This window comes from Pleurodeles waltl, chromosome 6, assembly GCF_031143425.1.
Source record: "Pleurodeles waltl isolate 20211129_DDA chromosome 6, aPleWal1.hap1.20221129, whole genome shotgun sequence".
Lineage (NCBI taxonomy): Eukaryota > Metazoa > Chordata > Amphibia > Caudata > Salamandridae > Pleurodeles > Pleurodeles waltl.
The window spans coordinates 763,169,786-763,187,102 of NC_090445.1; the positions used below are offsets into that span (position 1 = coordinate 763,169,786).

At 43.7% G+C, this 17,317-nt stretch overlaps 1 protein-coding gene across 1 annotated transcript in view; it reads left to right on the forward strand.

The window, feature by feature from the left end:
- The window catches only part of LOC138301697 (guanylate cyclase 2G-like), a 378,147-nt gene that overhangs the window by 62,855 nt on the left and 297,975 nt on the right, over positions 1-17,317 (forward strand). The window contains exons 4-5 of the mRNA XM_069242214.1: positions 4,490-4,669; positions 13,555-13,699. Coding sequence (XP_069098315.1) covers positions 4,490-4,669; positions 13,555-13,699 — 325 coding nt within the window. The remainder of the gene's footprint in view (positions 1-4,489; positions 4,670-13,554; positions 13,700-17,317) is intronic.

A 17,317-nucleotide genomic window follows, 5' to 3' on the forward strand; every position in this document is an offset into this window, starting at 1 on the left:
TGCGACCAGACAATTGTCTGGCAGCAGATCTATGAATTGACCTAATGGCCTGTCAGATTTGGGTCACATCATGAGGTATAGAAAACGTCCTAATAGTAAACAGAGTACTCTGTCCTTCAGTGTGGTATGTCTACCTGTTACTTACTACTCTTCAGAATGTTTCAAGGGCTGGACAGTCACACAGTCTCAAACACCTGAGTATATCTGGCAAAGTCGACAGGTGTGAGATAAGCAGTGCTTAATTTGTGATTATTGTTTCCGGTGCTGAGCACCAGCACTTATTTGTGAGGGCCGGCGCTTATTCTTATGCCTCAAGCATTTGCTGCGAGCAAAAGACATATATGTGAATGACGGAAGAAGGAAAAACTAAAAAGCGTCATAAAGGGAGAAAGTAGAAAGTTGCAGGATGAGCTGAAGGGGCAGGGGTGGCCGTAAATGGATTGAAGAGGCCCCAGATGGCTTCAGAATTGGCTGCCTCAGTATTCAGTGCTGGCAGATTTAATTACAGCAGCCTCGTGTTTAAGAGAAGGGCTTTCAGCATGGCACCTCTTAATTTACAAATTAAGCACTGGAGATAAGTGCTGTGCGCATAACTCAATTGTAGAGATTTAGACCCTGCATTGATGAAGACTGACTGTGTGACACAGTGATTCTACCCATTCCTGAACTGACAGTTCCATACCCAAGTCGAAAGGGATCACTATCCTAACTAACTTTTATAACTGAGTGACTAACACTTTGGTAAAAACAAGCACTACTAACCTTTGAAGAACCTTATAGGTATGTGTTCAGTCAGTTCTCATGCCCACGTTGACCACACAGCTCTCATCATTGAGGTGTGTGTCATAAACTGACCCAAGGTTCCTAAAGTCTAGCAGTCAATTATCTGCACAGAGATTTCCTAACGTCTTGCACCCACCATCAACCAATGTGCCATATTAGGTCCTCTGTTTACTGCCTCTAAAATTTAGACGGTACCATGATGGTAGATCAAATGCACATGGCTCCTTCCAGAAATATTTCACCATTCGTAGCAGACTGTGAATGTGGATCCTAGCTTACAGTCCCAAATAAGACTTCAGGTATAGATACTCAGTCTAGCAACCTATGTGTATAGTGAGCCTCTGTCAGCTCTCCCTTACAGAGCCCGCTGCCTACCCATTGTATTTGAGCAGCCAAATAACATGATTCCAAGCCTGGTACTCCAAGCTCTCAATCCGTGACAGGAAGTTGCAATTTGCTGCGAGTTAGTCTACACCAATCACCGCCCAAATCAAATCAACCAATATGGAATTTAGGTTCTGGAAAATAGAACGAAGGAAAATCATCAGCATTTTAACAAAAAATACAGTATCCTTGGCACTAGTGTTATTTTGATCAGAGCTGCTCTGCCCATTACTGACAGCAGCAACCTCTCCCACGATGAAAGAGTTAAGGTTCTAGTTTCTAAGTCAGATTTTTTTTACCTGTAGTATTATCGAAGAACAGTGTCTGTGCAAAGGGAATACACTCATTTTCTTTCTGTTACCAATCAGCCTAGATGCAGAATCAAAATTATCTAACTTATGTATCATTGGGACCAACCAGACCCAAGATATCGTCCATATATAAAGAGATAATATGAGTCCCTCCTCCGAGTTGCGTTTCATGCATTCTGCCTTCATGCCTCATGTAATTTGCCAGTGGCTCTATGGCCAGTTCATATAACACTGATAAGATGAGCTCTACTATGTACACCTGATTACCTCCTCAGGTCCACTATCTAAGATTTGAAGCAGCCCATAGGTCTAGTGCAAACAAACACCGTAATGGGGTCTATCATTAGATTCTGTGTATTTCTCTTTCAGCCCTGCATGTTGTTCGTCTGGACAAACCCTGGCAGGACAGATCGATCATAAAAACTATAGACTATAAGAATCATAAATGCATACTGTGAGAACATGGATTAATAGTTTCAGTGAATGGAAGTCCACCACGAGTAACAAATGCACTATTGTTGTTAGGTCCTGTAATGGTTTCTGTAATTTAAACCTGAGATCAACCCCTGGCAATAATGGCACAGAGCAAAGAGGCATAGCTTGAGAAAATGCATAAAGCATTTAGAAGTACCAAAACAGTTAAAAAGTTGAAAACACAACTGTAGGATATCGGGTTATTCGTTTGGGGGGTGTCCACTCAGGCAACAACCACAAACCTTGTTGGAGTGAATCACAATTTTGAAAAATAAAGTACCTTTTAATAAATACAATGAAACCAGAACAACTAATCTCCAATTACTAGAACTAGAGATATGTAATTTCAAGGTTTTAGTAAAAAAAAATGGCTCTCAGAAGCAGAAAGCGTCAGTTGTGGTTATCTGGTTGCAGGGCAAAGTTACAACTTCAGGCTGACCGTGATGGATCATGGACTTGATATAGGGAGCAGGTCAGTTCCGTTGAGAATTATAACTTGTATCCTTGATACGAGGTGCTGCGTCGCACTGCGTCGTCATCAATGAGGAGCTTCTAGGGCTGCAATGCAAGGTCATGCATTGAGTTGAGTCAGACTGCGTTGGTTTAGATGAGGCCACCAAGTAGAAGTGTGATGCAAGGTCTTGCGTCTGTTCCAATGAAGGTGCCTATTAGGAGCTGCAATGCAAGGGCCTGTACCGGGTTACGACACACTACATCAGTTCCAGTAAGGCAGCTGATTAGGAGCTGTGATGCAAGGTCATGCACTGAGTTGCTTTGCACTACATCAATTCTGATGGAATCCACATTTAGGCAAGGAGGAGTACATGCTGATGCCAGCCAAGAGTCCAGATTCCTGGAGATCAAGGCTCACTTTAGGAAGAGATCCAAAGCAGGGTTCAGCCAGGTCCAGTTGCGGGTCCAGGCTGTTCTAGGTGCAGCAAGTCAGCTAGATAGTTGCAGGGAGGCCACTGGAGATTGGTCTGTCCCTGTATCTCAAACAGGAGATCAGTCAACTGACCCTTGGTGTCATTCAGATTAGCTTGGGATTAAGGTAAGAAGGTCCAATCTTTCTTCTCAGACAACAAGGCAATCCTCAAGCACAGGGTAGTGCTCTGCTAGGAGTAGGGCAGCCATTCTTCTGTAATGTCCACAGGTCCAGGTGTGTAATAAATTGGCTCTAGAGGTTTGATATTTATAACTGGAGTAGCCTTGTGTGTAAGGGAACACCACCCTGTCCTACCTCCGCATCTGGTTCTTGAAAGTTCTTCTCTTCCCCTGTCAAGGCTCTGGGAAATCTGGGGTGACAAAAGGCTGGTGTCAGGTTCCTTTGTGTTTGCTTGGGGCACGTCTTTTGAAGTGCAAGTGGGGCAAGGCATAGCTCCACTCCCAGCCATCCTGGCAGGATGGCCCATCTTGCCCACATCTAGCCCCCTTTGTGTCACTGTCTGGGAAGAATACACGAACCCCAAAAGCAGAGCCAGAGATGGAGCTCGGATTTCTCTAGTGAGGCAAGGCTGGAAGCAGTAGATGAACAGGGCTATTCAAGGCTGGATAATTTTTTCTGCAACATACAGCTGAAATGGATTTGCTGCTATGGAAAGTATCTGAGTGGGAGCAAGCTGGATCTCTGGTCCAGCGGCAATGCGCCTTTGCTGTATTGACTTGCCATTTTTGGCATGGTCTTCTGTCAGTTCTTTAGATGAAAAACCTTGAAAAAGTTCGAAGTCCCAGGTTTTAAGGTTAGTCAGGAGGTGTACAGTCTAGTACCAACCAAGGGTTTTCAGGACTTCACAAACAGCACTTTGGGGTTAGGATGCACTTCAAAAGAAGCCACCAGCAGGGTCCAGGGCATGCCCACTGGAAACTGGTTAGCTGGACACCTCCAGGAAAGTGGGACTCTGGCACCTTTAATGTCCCTGTAGCTTAACAGGAGGTTAGCCATCTGATCCTTGACACTTCTTATTCCAGGAAGCCCCTATGATACTCACAGGTCTCAACAGCAGGTGCTGTCCTTCTTCTATTTTTCAATGGTCCAGTAGTGCCCCGAAGAGGGTGCCTATGGGAGCCACATTTATGACTAGCACTAGCCTGGGTTTGGGGGTGACTACTCACCCTTGCCTGACCAATAAGGAAAATCTTCCCAGGGATAAACCTACTCTTTATTGCAGCAGTTCCTGTGTTCTTGTGTGCTGTACTGCAGACAATCCCACACTACTCTCTCTATCTAAATCCAACATGGCAGAACCTTTACTCCCTTATGCACAGCTTGTGTGTCGTCCCTAGAGTAGTGGCCAGGGAAATAAGCACACTCTCCTCTCTGGTCACTCAGACCTGGTCCTGGGGAAACTCCTAATTTCATTTCCAACATAATTTTTTTAACGAAACCTAGAAGTTTATATTAAAAAGAGTGTTTTTGGTGCTGCAATGTCGGAAAGCTTTACTTTATCAACTGTGCACACTATCACATTTTTGTATTGCATTCTTGTATTTTTAAATATACTATTGTTAATTGCTTATACATGATTTACTTTTCCTAGGACACATTTTGGAAGGACACACTGCGGAGTGGAAGCAATAACCGCTCCCAGGCCTACGAGTTTGTCTTCATGATAGCTGTCACAACAAACGGAGGGTATACGCAGTATGATTTCATAAAGCAGGTCTTCGAAAAGTTGAAAGGACACCCTTTCTACAGTACCATCACTTCGGAAGATCAGGTTTGTGTATCTGTGGGAATGTAAGTTTACTTTACTTTTCTCGCATTATTTAAAACCCAGAACTGCCTACTTTGGCCCTGATTGCAAGTCTATATGGTATTTATCACACATGATAACAGTTCCCCAGGGTATGTAATTCATTGAGTGCAATAAATACCTCCTATTATGATTTGTTGGGGAATAACATGTGGATTTTGGCAGGGCTGGACTGGAGCCACAGTTAGGCCCGGGCAGTCAAAAAAAAGCATCCCAGATTTGCAGATCGCAACCTTTTGCAAAACACTGTTTAGTTAGGAGCATGGACCTAATGTTTATAAACATTTGCGATACTAATTTTAAACCTTATAGGGCCTGTAACTTTTGTCAAGACTGGAAATAAAATTATTCCATATTATTCTCTTGGGTGTTCTTGGAATATTTCTCACCCTGAGATTCCCTGAGAGTTCTCTTCATCCGTAGGCCTTTTACACTTTTAGATATGCGCAGTACTTTTACACTACTTAAGAGAGGTCCTGAAGTGTAGTGTTCAGAGATTGGCAAAAGGCGTATCTTTATTTTTATTTTTTACTTGCAGGTAGCATCATGCGAAGGTTCTAACAAATGGACTGATGCTAGTGTATAAATGCAAAATAAATATACATAGTGTCACTTTCCTCACAGTTTTATATAGCATAAACTTGACACAGGGGTGTTGGGGAGCTTTAAAAGAGCACCAGATAATAATACAGAAGGTCAGATTAATTTCTTTGGAGGCTCAGGTGAATTATGTTATTTGCCCAGGATTACAGGATGCTGAGCTGATGCTGGGACTTAAACATGGTTTCTCGGTTTCAAAGTCCGCTAAGGCCACAACCTCTCCCTGTTGACTGCAGGAGGATATGGGGCAGGCAAAGAAGAACAGCAGAGACTAATTTATCCCACCCTGTTCCATGGAGGGGAGGGGACAAAAATCAGTTTCAGTTCCTTCTCTGCCTCTTAACACCCCCACTACCTAACTCTCAGATCCTCTCCCCTGCCCCAGTGCTCTGCAAAGCAAGTGGTAACTGCTTACCATCGGGAGCTCTGTCACACCTGGAGAGAGTCAGAGGGGGTATGCTGTGACAGCTGGAGCAACCCATTGTCATTCTGCCTACGACAATTGGCCGACTGCCCTGACGTCATTTGATGGAGACAGGTTCAGTATTTGTTTATAAAAGCTAGTATAACAGGCTTTCACGTTGTGCACTTGGTGGCGCCTGAGAGGGCCAAAGCAGGTTGCACTGTTTAACAGACTGAAAAACCGGCCCATTAACTGGCCTCAGGCACAGGCCCATTGGCCGATGCCCGATTGCGCACCTTGCCAATCCGAGGCTGCATTTTGGTGTTTAACACATCAAAATCAGGCTCTTTGTAGCTATTTGGGGATGTCATATCTGATGTCATCAGTGATGACATCTGTTATGTCACCCATTTTGTCATTGGTGATGCATTTAGTGATTTCATATATAATTTCATAAATTATATCATTGACGACTTAATTTTGGGTGTTAAAGGTGCAATCACATGCAAGGACGTGAGTAGTGCGCTGGAAAGGAAATAAGCTTGTATTACTACATTAACTATTGAATTTTAGGGGTGTTTGTCGGTTTGCATTCTGAGCTCATCATGACTTCTCTGAATGTTATTTTGACTTTGTGACTTTGTGAGCTATTTATACTAATAAAGCACAGTCTGTTGGATCTCTATCTTAACATCTTTTTACATTAAAGTTTTCACTAGATTCCATCGGTTTGAAGATAGTCTAACAAAACACAGTATAGTCTCTGCAGCTGTGCGTAGTGTATGCCACACAAACATAACAAATGTAGCACTCGCCAAGTGGCCAAGGACCATGCTGTATACTGTTCAGATGCATCATACACAGAATGCATCATTTAGATGGGAAAGTTGTCTGTTGCATATACCTAGAAGACACAGGGCACAACATTAACCACTACTCAGATACATCTAACACAGCTTGAGTTTATTGTAAGGATGTGGTACACCAAATATACTCAGCAGTCTTTGGCTGCAGACCATTTTTAGTGCACGATTGGTACCATCGAGATACATCAAAAACGCCCTACAACCTTTCGTTGTAAAGTACATTTAGGGCGTGTTGTTCATGATACGCCCAGTGAACAGCCTGTCGACCTGCACTGGGTGTACAATTCAGAAACATGTTACACAGCCCACAGTTTTTTTTACCGTACACCATCTCTGCTGCATGTGCATGGTACACAAAACACGGTCAGAGACTGTGCATTTTGTGAAACATTCAGATACACCAAATATAGTGCTTTGTTTTTTACCCACCATGCTTACTGCATATGTGGAATACACAAAGACCATGTACTGTGACCTTGAAATGTGTATACTACTCTGACATCTTAAAAAGAAAACTACAGATTTAGGCTATGTTTAGTAAATGTGAATGGTGCCCATAGGACATGGACGTTGTCTATCTACTGTGTTTACTATTCAGCTACACCAAACTGGGCCTGTTTCACTGGAATATGTTTACTTTTTTTGTGGTTAACATAAGGAACAGAGTTGCCATAATGCACCAGGTTGCTCACATTACTAGCTTCTAACCCAGATAGCTAAATTAATATTTTCCATAATTTTCAATATGCAGACCGATAAGTGGAAACACAATTATAGGCTGCTGAAACAATTCTTCCTGGTAAATCTAGGCTGTACCTTTAGTTAGTCATCCACAAATGATGGTTCATATTTACAGCTGTTGTGAAAAGCTTTATATAAGACCAAAGTTATTTTAAAATGGGGTCCCTAGTTGGCAGAGGTGTTCACCTGTGTCCAAATAGGGACCACAATCCTAGTCAAGGTAAGTCACACACAATCCAAATTATCCTGTGCCCATCCACTGGTAGCTTGGCACTGAGCAGTCAGGCTTAACTTAGAAAGCAATGTGTAAAGTATTTGTGCAATAAATCATGCAATAACACAGTGAAAGCACCACAAAAATACACCACACAGGTTTAGAAATATATATGATATTTATCTAGGTAAATTAAGGACAAAACAATAAAGATTCAACAAGCACAAGTTGAAATATCACTTTTCCAAGATTAAAAAAAGTCTTAGATCCTAAAAATCAACAGTTGTTTGCACAAAGTACCTGTTTTGCATCAAAATTATCACGCACGGAGAGTGCAGAGGAAGAGATGCGTGTAAAAATAAGGTGTGCGTCAGGTTTTCTGTCACGGCACAGATGATGCGTTGTTTCTTTCCACGCTGCAAGGGGCTTTGTGTTGATTTCCGGTGCACAGTCTTGGTTCCTCACTGCGATGTGGGGATCTTTTGACGCCCAGGGATGATGCATGGAAATCCTGGGCATGCGAGACCAAGTCACAGGCGTTGCGTCGATCCAGTAGGCGACACATTGAATTTTCTCTCGCACTGCAGGCGCTGCTTTGATTCTCCTCTCAGGAAGTCAGGCTGCATCATTCCGGCTCGGCTGTGCATCGATCCGGTAGGGCTGTGAAGCTAACTTACGGTAGCAATGCAGGTGCTGCTTCGATCTTCACTTGGGAAATTGGGCTGCGTTGCTCCAGTTCGGCTGTGCAGCGATTTTCTCGTGGCAAGCCAGGCTGTGTGTCATTTCCGGCAAGCTGTGCATTGATTTTCGGCGCACAAGGAATTTCCTTGAAGAGATAAAGTCTTTTTGGCCCTGAGACTTCAGAAAACATGAGGTAAGCTCAATCCAAGCCCTTGGAGAGCACTTCTCAGCAAAGTCAGATGTCAACAAGGCGGCAGGGCAACAGAAAGGCAGGTGTCCTGCACAGCAAAGCAGTCCAGTTGAGCGGTTTGGGCAGCCAGGTAGTTCCTCTTGACAGATTGCAGGTTCTGGTCCAGAAGTGTCTGAGTTGGTGGGGTCAGAGACCCAGTTTATATACTCAAAAAGCATCTAATTTACAGGCCCTGGGCACTTTACTCTGGACTTACAAGTAAATAAAATATGCCAATTGGGTATGAGACAATGTTACCATGTTTTTAGGGAGAGAGCACATGCACTTTAGCACTGGTTAGCAGTGGTAAAGTGTGCAGAGTCCTAAAATCAGCAAAAATGAGCTCTGAAAAAGACGAGGAGGAAGGCAAAAAGTTTGGGGGTGACCCTTCCGAGGGGCCATTTCCAATATATCCCCCTTCCAGCCTAAAGCCAGGGTAGGCTAATCAGTACTTTGATGGACTTCCCTGCTTAAGACGCTAGAACATGGACAATGGCCCACTACTGCAGGGGCACTTGCCAGTTCTACCCCTTTCTGAACTCAGTTGGGCTCCTCTGTTTAAAATCTCTGGGACCACTGAATTGAACCATGGGGAACCCTTCTCCTCATCTGTGGACCCCATCTGTAAATATCCTAACCTTAAGTTGCTCACAGATGCATCCCAGTAGGCAGACAGTACCACCATGGCCAACAAAGTGATGTGGCCCATTCCACTCCTTGGGTCTGAGTTCTGTCCTCAACCCAGGGAAAACTCTGTCCACAAAGCCAGCAACCAAAAGAGGCCACTGACAGCTGTCAGTGTCAAGAGTCAGGCCCCAGGCCATCCACTGCTAAGTGGGGGCCCTGAGTGGGGCCATTGGGTAAGCTTCTCCTCCAGGGTTGGTGCTGGCAGGGAGTTCCCTATGGGCTCCTGAGGTTTCCCTGACCTCTGAGGCATTTCAGAAGGGGGTGGTAGCCCCAGGGGTCTTGTACTCCTTCTCCACTCTACCTCCCACCAATTCAAGGGTGGTATCCTGACACTGGTCAATCAACCCAGGCTGTGTACCCTGAGGCTGAACAGGGGGCAGGCGTGAGTCCTCCCCCACCTTGCACCTACATCTGGGCTCCTGTATGCTCCTCTAAGGAGTGGTACTGCCAGACAACTGAACTGTCAGGGTGCCTTTAGGGGTCATCCCTCTCAGTTCTCCTGCCACCAGGGGTAACTAATTCCCCAGAATGCAGTCAATGGGCATCTGAGGACTAACAATGACCCTTCTCTGGGTCACCTCCCCATCTCACTCCAGGGATACAAGGGACATAGGTTGGAAGAAATCCTCCCCATGGGCTGGAGTCACCCTACACACCTGGCGGGTGTACTGCTCTGGGGAAACAAGTCCCTCCACCATCATGGTATGACTAGCCTCGGTGTCCCTTAGAGCAGTGACTGGGACCCCATTCATTCCAACATGGTGGAAGTGACGACTCCCATCCTCAGGTATCACCAGCTTACCCTCTGAGTCTATCTCCCAACTGAAGGCGATTAGTGTCTGGTCTATGACCTGCCCCTGCGGACTACTTTTCCCTAAGGCCACTTTGGCCACCCTGTAGAGGTTCCACCAGTGGGTGGTTTCTTTGGACCGAGTACCCATGCTTGTGTACTAGCTGGGAGCACTCAAAGCAGCAGGGTTGGAAATGGGGTGCTCTGGGCCTCCGCCCACCAGAACCACCACCTTGTTTCTCAAATGGGGCATGGGAACCCTTTCCTCCCCCTTTACTCTGGGACTTGTCTGGGTCATCTTTAACCTCCCCCTCACTCTGTTGGGGGGAGCTGGAACCACCCTTCTTGGGGTCACTCCCAGGTACCTTTTTGGACACTCTGGTGCTAGCCCAAACGTCCACCTCCTCAGCAAGCTTTCTAGGATCAGTCAGCTTACTGTCAATCAGGTGCTGGCGCAACTATGTAAAGCAAATACTGAGCATATGCTTTCTCATGATCAAATAATATAAAATAATCATTTACTTTGCTGCCTTGCACCCTTCCATTCAGTGCCCTACTAGACGAATCTAAAAAGTTTACCCAAGTTTGGTGGGAAGTTAGTCCCATACTCTTGCAGAACCCTTTCAGCTGGCTGACAGTGTATGTCTCAAGCTTAGCCAGGTCAAAATCTCCACCTCCTCCTTGAGACCCAGCCAGAGACATGATGTTAAGGATTTGATTAAAATATCAAGCAGGAAAAAAAACAAAATTGCAGCAAAAAAGAGAAAAATCAAATTGACCTTTAACTGTGGGTAGGTAGTGTATACGTAGCTATTGTATGTCACTGCACAAACACAAGTCCTATCCTCACCGCTGATCACTAATGTTAGAAATGGGGTCTCTAGTCGGCAGAGGTATTCACCTTTGTCCAAATAAGGACCACAATCCTAGCCAGGGCAAGTCACACACAATCCAAATTATCCGATGTGCTGCGTCGGTCCGGTAGGTGATGTGTCGACTTTTCTGTCGCACCGCAGGTGCTGCGTTGATTCTTCTCTCTGGAAGTCAAGCTGCGTCATTCCGGCTCTGCTGTGCGTCAATCCGGTAAGGCTGTGAGTCAAATTTCCGGTCGCAATGCAGGCGCTGCGTCGATCTTCACATGGGAAGTCGGGCTGCGTAGTTCCGGTTCGGCTGTGCGGCGATTCCGGCAGGCTGTGCTTCGATTTTTGGCACACACGGAATTTCCTTGAAGAGATGAAGTCTTTTTGGCCCTGAGACTACAGAAAACAGGAAGCAAGCTCAATCCAAACCCTTGGAGAGCACTTCTCAGCAAAGTCAGAGGCCAGCAAGGCAGCAGGGCAACAGCAAAGCAGCAGTCCTTCACAGCAAAGCAGTCCGGGTGAGTTGTTTGGGCAACCAGGCAGTTCCTCTTGACAGGTTGCAGGTTCTGGTCCAGAAGTGTCTGAGTTGGTGGGGTCAGAGACCCAGTTTATATACTCAAAATGCCTTTGAAGTGGGGGAGACTTCAAAGAGTGGTTTTGAAGTGCACAAGGTCCCTTTTCAGTACAGGTCTGTCTGCCAGGGTCCCAGTAGGGGGTTTGGCTGTCCACTGTGGAGGGCAGGCCACTAGCCTTTGAAATGGAAGTGTCAGACCCTCCACCCCTCCAGCCCAGGAAGACCCATTCAGTATGCAGATGAGTAAAGGTGTGACTGAGTATCCTGTGTTTGTGGTTGTCTGGGTGAAATGCACAAGGAAGCTGTCAACCAGCCCACCCCAGATGTGGATTGGAGGGAGGCTGTAAGGCACAGATAGATTTCAAGTGCAGAGTAATGCTCACTTTCTAAAAGTAGCATTTCTAAAATAGTAATATAAAATCCAGTAAGCAGGATTTTCTATTACCATTCTAGCGATACTAAACATGACCTATTTACCCCATTCTGATCAGAATCTACCACTCAAACAGTACTTGAGGGTGGCCCTAATGCTAGCCTATGAAACGAGCAGGCCTCACAGTAGTGGAAAACGAATTTGGGGATTTTCCACTACCAGGACATATAAAGCACACAGGTATATGTCCTGCTTTTTATCTAGCACCCTGCCCTATGAGTTACCTAGGGCCTTCTTTAGGAGTGAAGTATATGTAGAAGAAAGGGCAGGCCTGAGACATGGTTAAGGGGCTACTTATGTGGGTGGCACAATCGGTGCTGCAAGCCCACCTTGCATTTAATTTACAGGCCCTGAGCGCATGTAGTGCAATTTACTAGGGACTTACAAGTAAATCTAATATGCAAATTGGGTATGAATCAGTGTTACCATGTTTTTAGGGAGAGAGCACACACACTTTAGTACTGGTCAGCAGTGGTACAGTGTCCAGAGTCCTAAAGCCAGCTTAAATGAGGTCAGAAAAAGACGAGGAGGAAGGCAAACATTTTGGGAGTGACCCTGCCGAGGGGCCTTTTCCAAGAGAGGTGGAAGACAAATACAGGGCTTTTATACTCTAGTCTGATTTCCACTGCTCTCCAAATCTAGCTAGTCAAATCTGGCTAATCAAGGATGAAGTTGATCTTGTAGTTCCCACTGGCTAATCACTAAGGAGCTGATTTAGAGGTTGGCAGAGAGGGTGCTCCATTGGAACAGAAACAGAACCCACTCTTCAAACTCTTGGCCCACCCTCATGATTTACAGGTGAGCTGACCACCAGGTTTACACAGTTAGAGTAAAATTTACTTTGTCTGCATCAACATTCCCCAGAAGGCCTTATGGAGTAAAAGCCATCAGAGGTAAACAGCCCCTCTGCCCTATTTAGAGTGGGCGATCAAATTGCTTTTTTCAACTGTCCCTCACCACCAGGTATAGCCAAGTGGTGAGCAACAGTAAAAAAAAAAATGACCCCCACACTATGGGAGACAACTCCCTTTGTGTGTGGTCATAGTTTTTTTATTTTTCAAAAACAAACTTCCTCTTTGGGAGTTTGTTTTTAAAGATAAAAAAAAAACTTTGGTAAAGTTTGATAGCCAGCATTCATGTTTGATGGAACCATGTGTCAAACCTTTCCTACCTTGACAGGAACTACCCTGGTGGTGGTTCCTGCCAATGTGTAGAGATGTATGTGGGCTGGGGGACATCTGTACATTTGGCAAGAGGAGCAAGGGCAGTGGGGAAGAAGTAAAGTCCTCCTCAACACTATCTGCCTTTACTCTGATAAACCATAAATCAGAAACTAAGTTAAACATTAAAATAGTTGAAAAAGTGCAGTCAATGGCACTTTTCAAATAGCACCCACCGTTTTTATTCACCATATTCTTGAACTGAAGGTAGTGGGAGATTAAATAAATGACAAAAGAGAGAGCGGACTACAAGAATGGCTTCAAAATTGACGAGTTTGACCTGCACGGAGTAAAAGCTAGGGAAACAGAGAGAAAGGAAAACGAGTAAAGATAAAAGGATAAAAACATTGCGTACAGACATGTCCAATGTGTTTGTGTATACATACATTTGTGCGTTTGTGCATTAAGAATAGATGTTTTAATTTGTAAAGTGCGTTTACCCACAATGATGAAATGGAGGTTTATAAGGCAAATATGGTTGGGAAGGAAAACTGTTATGAAATAACAGCAATTGTACAGTTAATAAAATAGCAGCCTTTCTGCTTTCTTAGGTGAGCCCTTACTCAGCATATTTGCACGATGCGGTGATACTTTACGCCTTATCAATAAAACAGCTGCTCAGAGTTGGGAAATACATCAAAGATGGAAAGGCTCTTGTCAACCAGCTCAGAGGCTACAATAAAACCAGATTCTATGGTAAGCATTTTGTTGGATAAAATATCATTACCTTAGAGAGACTGAGAGCACAGTGCATGTATAGCAGCTTAGTTTATCTTTTGTATTTACCTATCGCACTGGTTCAATATAGCGCTTGAAGTAAGAGAAAACGGAGTTAGAATGCCTTAGAAACGTCAAAATGAAACATACATATATCACCAGTCTTGTCACCCTGCAACCTTGCTAGAGCCTTATGTGAAATGTTAAATAGTTTTGCAAACTTTTGAGAAAATGTAGATGATGTAATGTGTCACAAGCACATAAAGACATGCAAGTCAAATGTATTTGTGGGGGCTGGGCCAAATCAATTCAAGTGGGCCCTTCCATAGCATGTGCACCTGTTTCTAAGGTAAATAAAACATCCTTGAGAGAAGGAGAAAACATGGCTCCATCAATTACAAAAAGTGGTCCCAAATTGGGCACTGACTTTTCTCAATTGTAATACCATTCTGAAAACCAAGCTATATACAAATAGGTCAGTCACAAAAAAAAAAAAAATCATAGTGGGTTGATATCTGACCTATCTCTTCAATGTTCATGTAGCAGTTCGTGAATTTGGACTCACTACAATTGGATGCCATCATAGGGATGGCAGCAAGCATGAGTCAGCAGAACACTATGCCTGTGATTACGTTTTAATAAAGATTTGTGTTTAAAATGCAGCCCGCTTTTCTCACAGGAAATGGGACTGCCTTTACAAAACAAAGGGCCAGATTTAGAACTTGGTGGATAGAATACTCACAAACATGACTGATATCCCATCCGCCGTATTATGATCTCCATTGACTATTATGGGATCATAGCATGGCAGACGGGAAATCCATCACGTTTGTGATGGAGAATTCCCCTCCCCTGAGGTTCTAAATGAGACCCAAAGTCCGTTATTTTTTTGTAAAGCTTGTTTGAGAGTTGGTAGTCGTCCCCTGGATCTCTTCCTACTTCCCAACAATCTTATTTGACATTCACAAAGGGCGAAAGGGTCCCTTTAGCACCATTTTGCAAATGTGATACAACCCCAACTCAGAAATCAGTAACTTTTTAATGGCTTGCAACTTACAGTCGCAGAACACTGATGCATTCCTTAACGTAGTCCGAAAATTCACAGCATTTACAACCATAAAATTCCTATTTGTGATGTACTAAACCTGTTTTGCTGTTCAGTGACAGGTTACTGAATTGCAAAATGGGTCGAAAAACCCCACACCGAATCACTATTTGGAAGGGGTGTGTTTAGAGTGTCCCTTCCAAATAGTGATTCAATGTGGAGTTATAAACCCATTTTGTGATTTGGTAACCTGTTACTGAATCACAAATTGGGTTTAGTACAAAACAAATAGCCATTTTGTGATTGTAAACCCAGGGATTTTGCGAGCTGCGGGCTTTGGTTTTGCAAAATTGCTTTGTACATTAGGCCTTACATTAATAAACAGGGCACACTTGCTTCAAAATGTATAGATAAAATTTGCAGAACGCGTCTGAGCCCCTCAAAAAGTGCATTTAGTTGGGGAATAGTACCGCTTGTGCCCCACTTCTGACAGCTCTGCATAAAAACATGGGTTAAGACCAAATTTAGTGCTGTGTAGAAATGAAGTAGAATTCAAGATCAATCACTCCCGTGGTTTTAGTCTGTATTTGCTTGGGACTAAAAGCTGAGACTAAGGGACTGGTTTAGAAGTCGGAGGAGGGGATAACACCGGCACAAAGACAGATATCCCGTCCGCCATAATACGACCCTGTTCTATCCTATTGGGATTGTAGTACGGCAGATGAGATATCCTTCTGGTTTGCGATGGAGTATTCCCTCCATCAACATCTAAATCAGGCCCAAATTTAGTGCTGTGTGGAAATGCAGGACCAATGCAATGCAATTGCTTGGAACTAAAAGCGTGTCCAAACTCAACAGCTCTTATGTGTTTCCCAAAGGGTATTTGGTTCCATTGTACAATCAGGGATTAGAGACAGGTCTCATTGCAATTCAAAATGGAGTAGAGTTACCACATGGCGTCAAGCTAATTCACTGTTCTGCATGATTATAAATGTTCTGGCATAAACAACCACTGAATATAGAATTACTGTGATACCATAGCAGTTGAGGAATCTAGGTCCACATGTACGAAGATCAGGTTTTGCAACATATATATATATATATATATATATATATATATATATATATATATATGTATCTTAAGTTCTAACTCTTACGGGAAAGTGTTATAACCAGCCTCAGCAATGCATTTCGGCTAAACAGTCTTGTTCAAGCTTGGGGTGGCAGTGCATAGCAACCAACACATACAAGCATGACACACAACACTGTAAAAGGACTAGGGAATGCCTCTGTTTCACAGTTACCCAGGACCCGCCATTTTGGAACTGAGCTAATTCTGATGATGTTACCATTGTCATAATCATACTTAAATACTCACACATTGATCAAGATCTGTTACAAATATTAATAATTTCAATAAAGGCAGACGATAATAGAATATCCTGTCAAATGAATTTCACTAATTCATTATAAACATCATCAATGAGTCCGTGGCTCTCATAGTGTATTTGTCACTACCTAGGCCTTTATAAGGTAAACTGTCCCTCTAACTGTTCCCCACAGTGATAAATTATTACTAATAATACTTGCGAAACTTACAAAGGGGACAGATGGCTCTACAATTTTGCCCAATAGCAGGGTTATACGTTTCCCACATTTGTCATAAAGCCCAAGTGGGCATATAGTGTCTGGAACATATAGCCATGTAATTATTTTCTCAACATTCATTTATGACACTATTTAATTCATTAAATGTTATTGAAAGAAGGTGCAGGAAATTCTAAAGAGGGTCATATACTAACAACAACATTTATCAAAAATTATTCAAAATAATCAAGAAATCAAGCTACAAATGAAGAGGAGCAATACATATATACATTAATACACACACATCCTTCTGGCTGATATCCAGGTGAGCGCCTTAGCAGAATGGCCAGCAAGAATGGCAGCTGCTACATATTCCACTGGGATGATAACAGTGGCAGAGGTCATGGATGTTCTTGTAGGACAAGTAGTGGCAATGGTGACAATGGTGGCAATAGCAAAGGTGGTTGAGGTGGCAGACACTTCAGCAGCAGGGTGCTAGCACCATTGTCAAAACTGGAGCAAGGTTGCCATAAATTGGTGTTACAGCAGAAGTAGGTGGTTGCTAGAGTGGATGGCTGGCAGTGAATGGTGGAAGACTGCTCATCATCACCACTTTTCTGTGCAGTGCTACTGGCAACAGGTGCCACTTTAGGTTAGTGCATTGGTGATGGATTAGGAGCACCCACAAGTCTTAGAGTGCTGATATACCATGATAGTTATTGAAAGAAATAGGGTTGCTGGTTTAGGGAGGTGAAACACTACTCAAGCAGTAAACACAATCCTTGTCAGGGTGAAGTTACAAGCAAACCCCAAACTAAACTGTGCTGAACCCTTTGGTAGCTTGCCACAAAGCAGTCAGACTTAACTTAGTGGCAATGTGTAATGTATTTATGAAGCACTTCAAACAGTAGTAAAGTGAGAACACAACACAAGACAAATCCCACACCAATTTAGAAACATAGAGT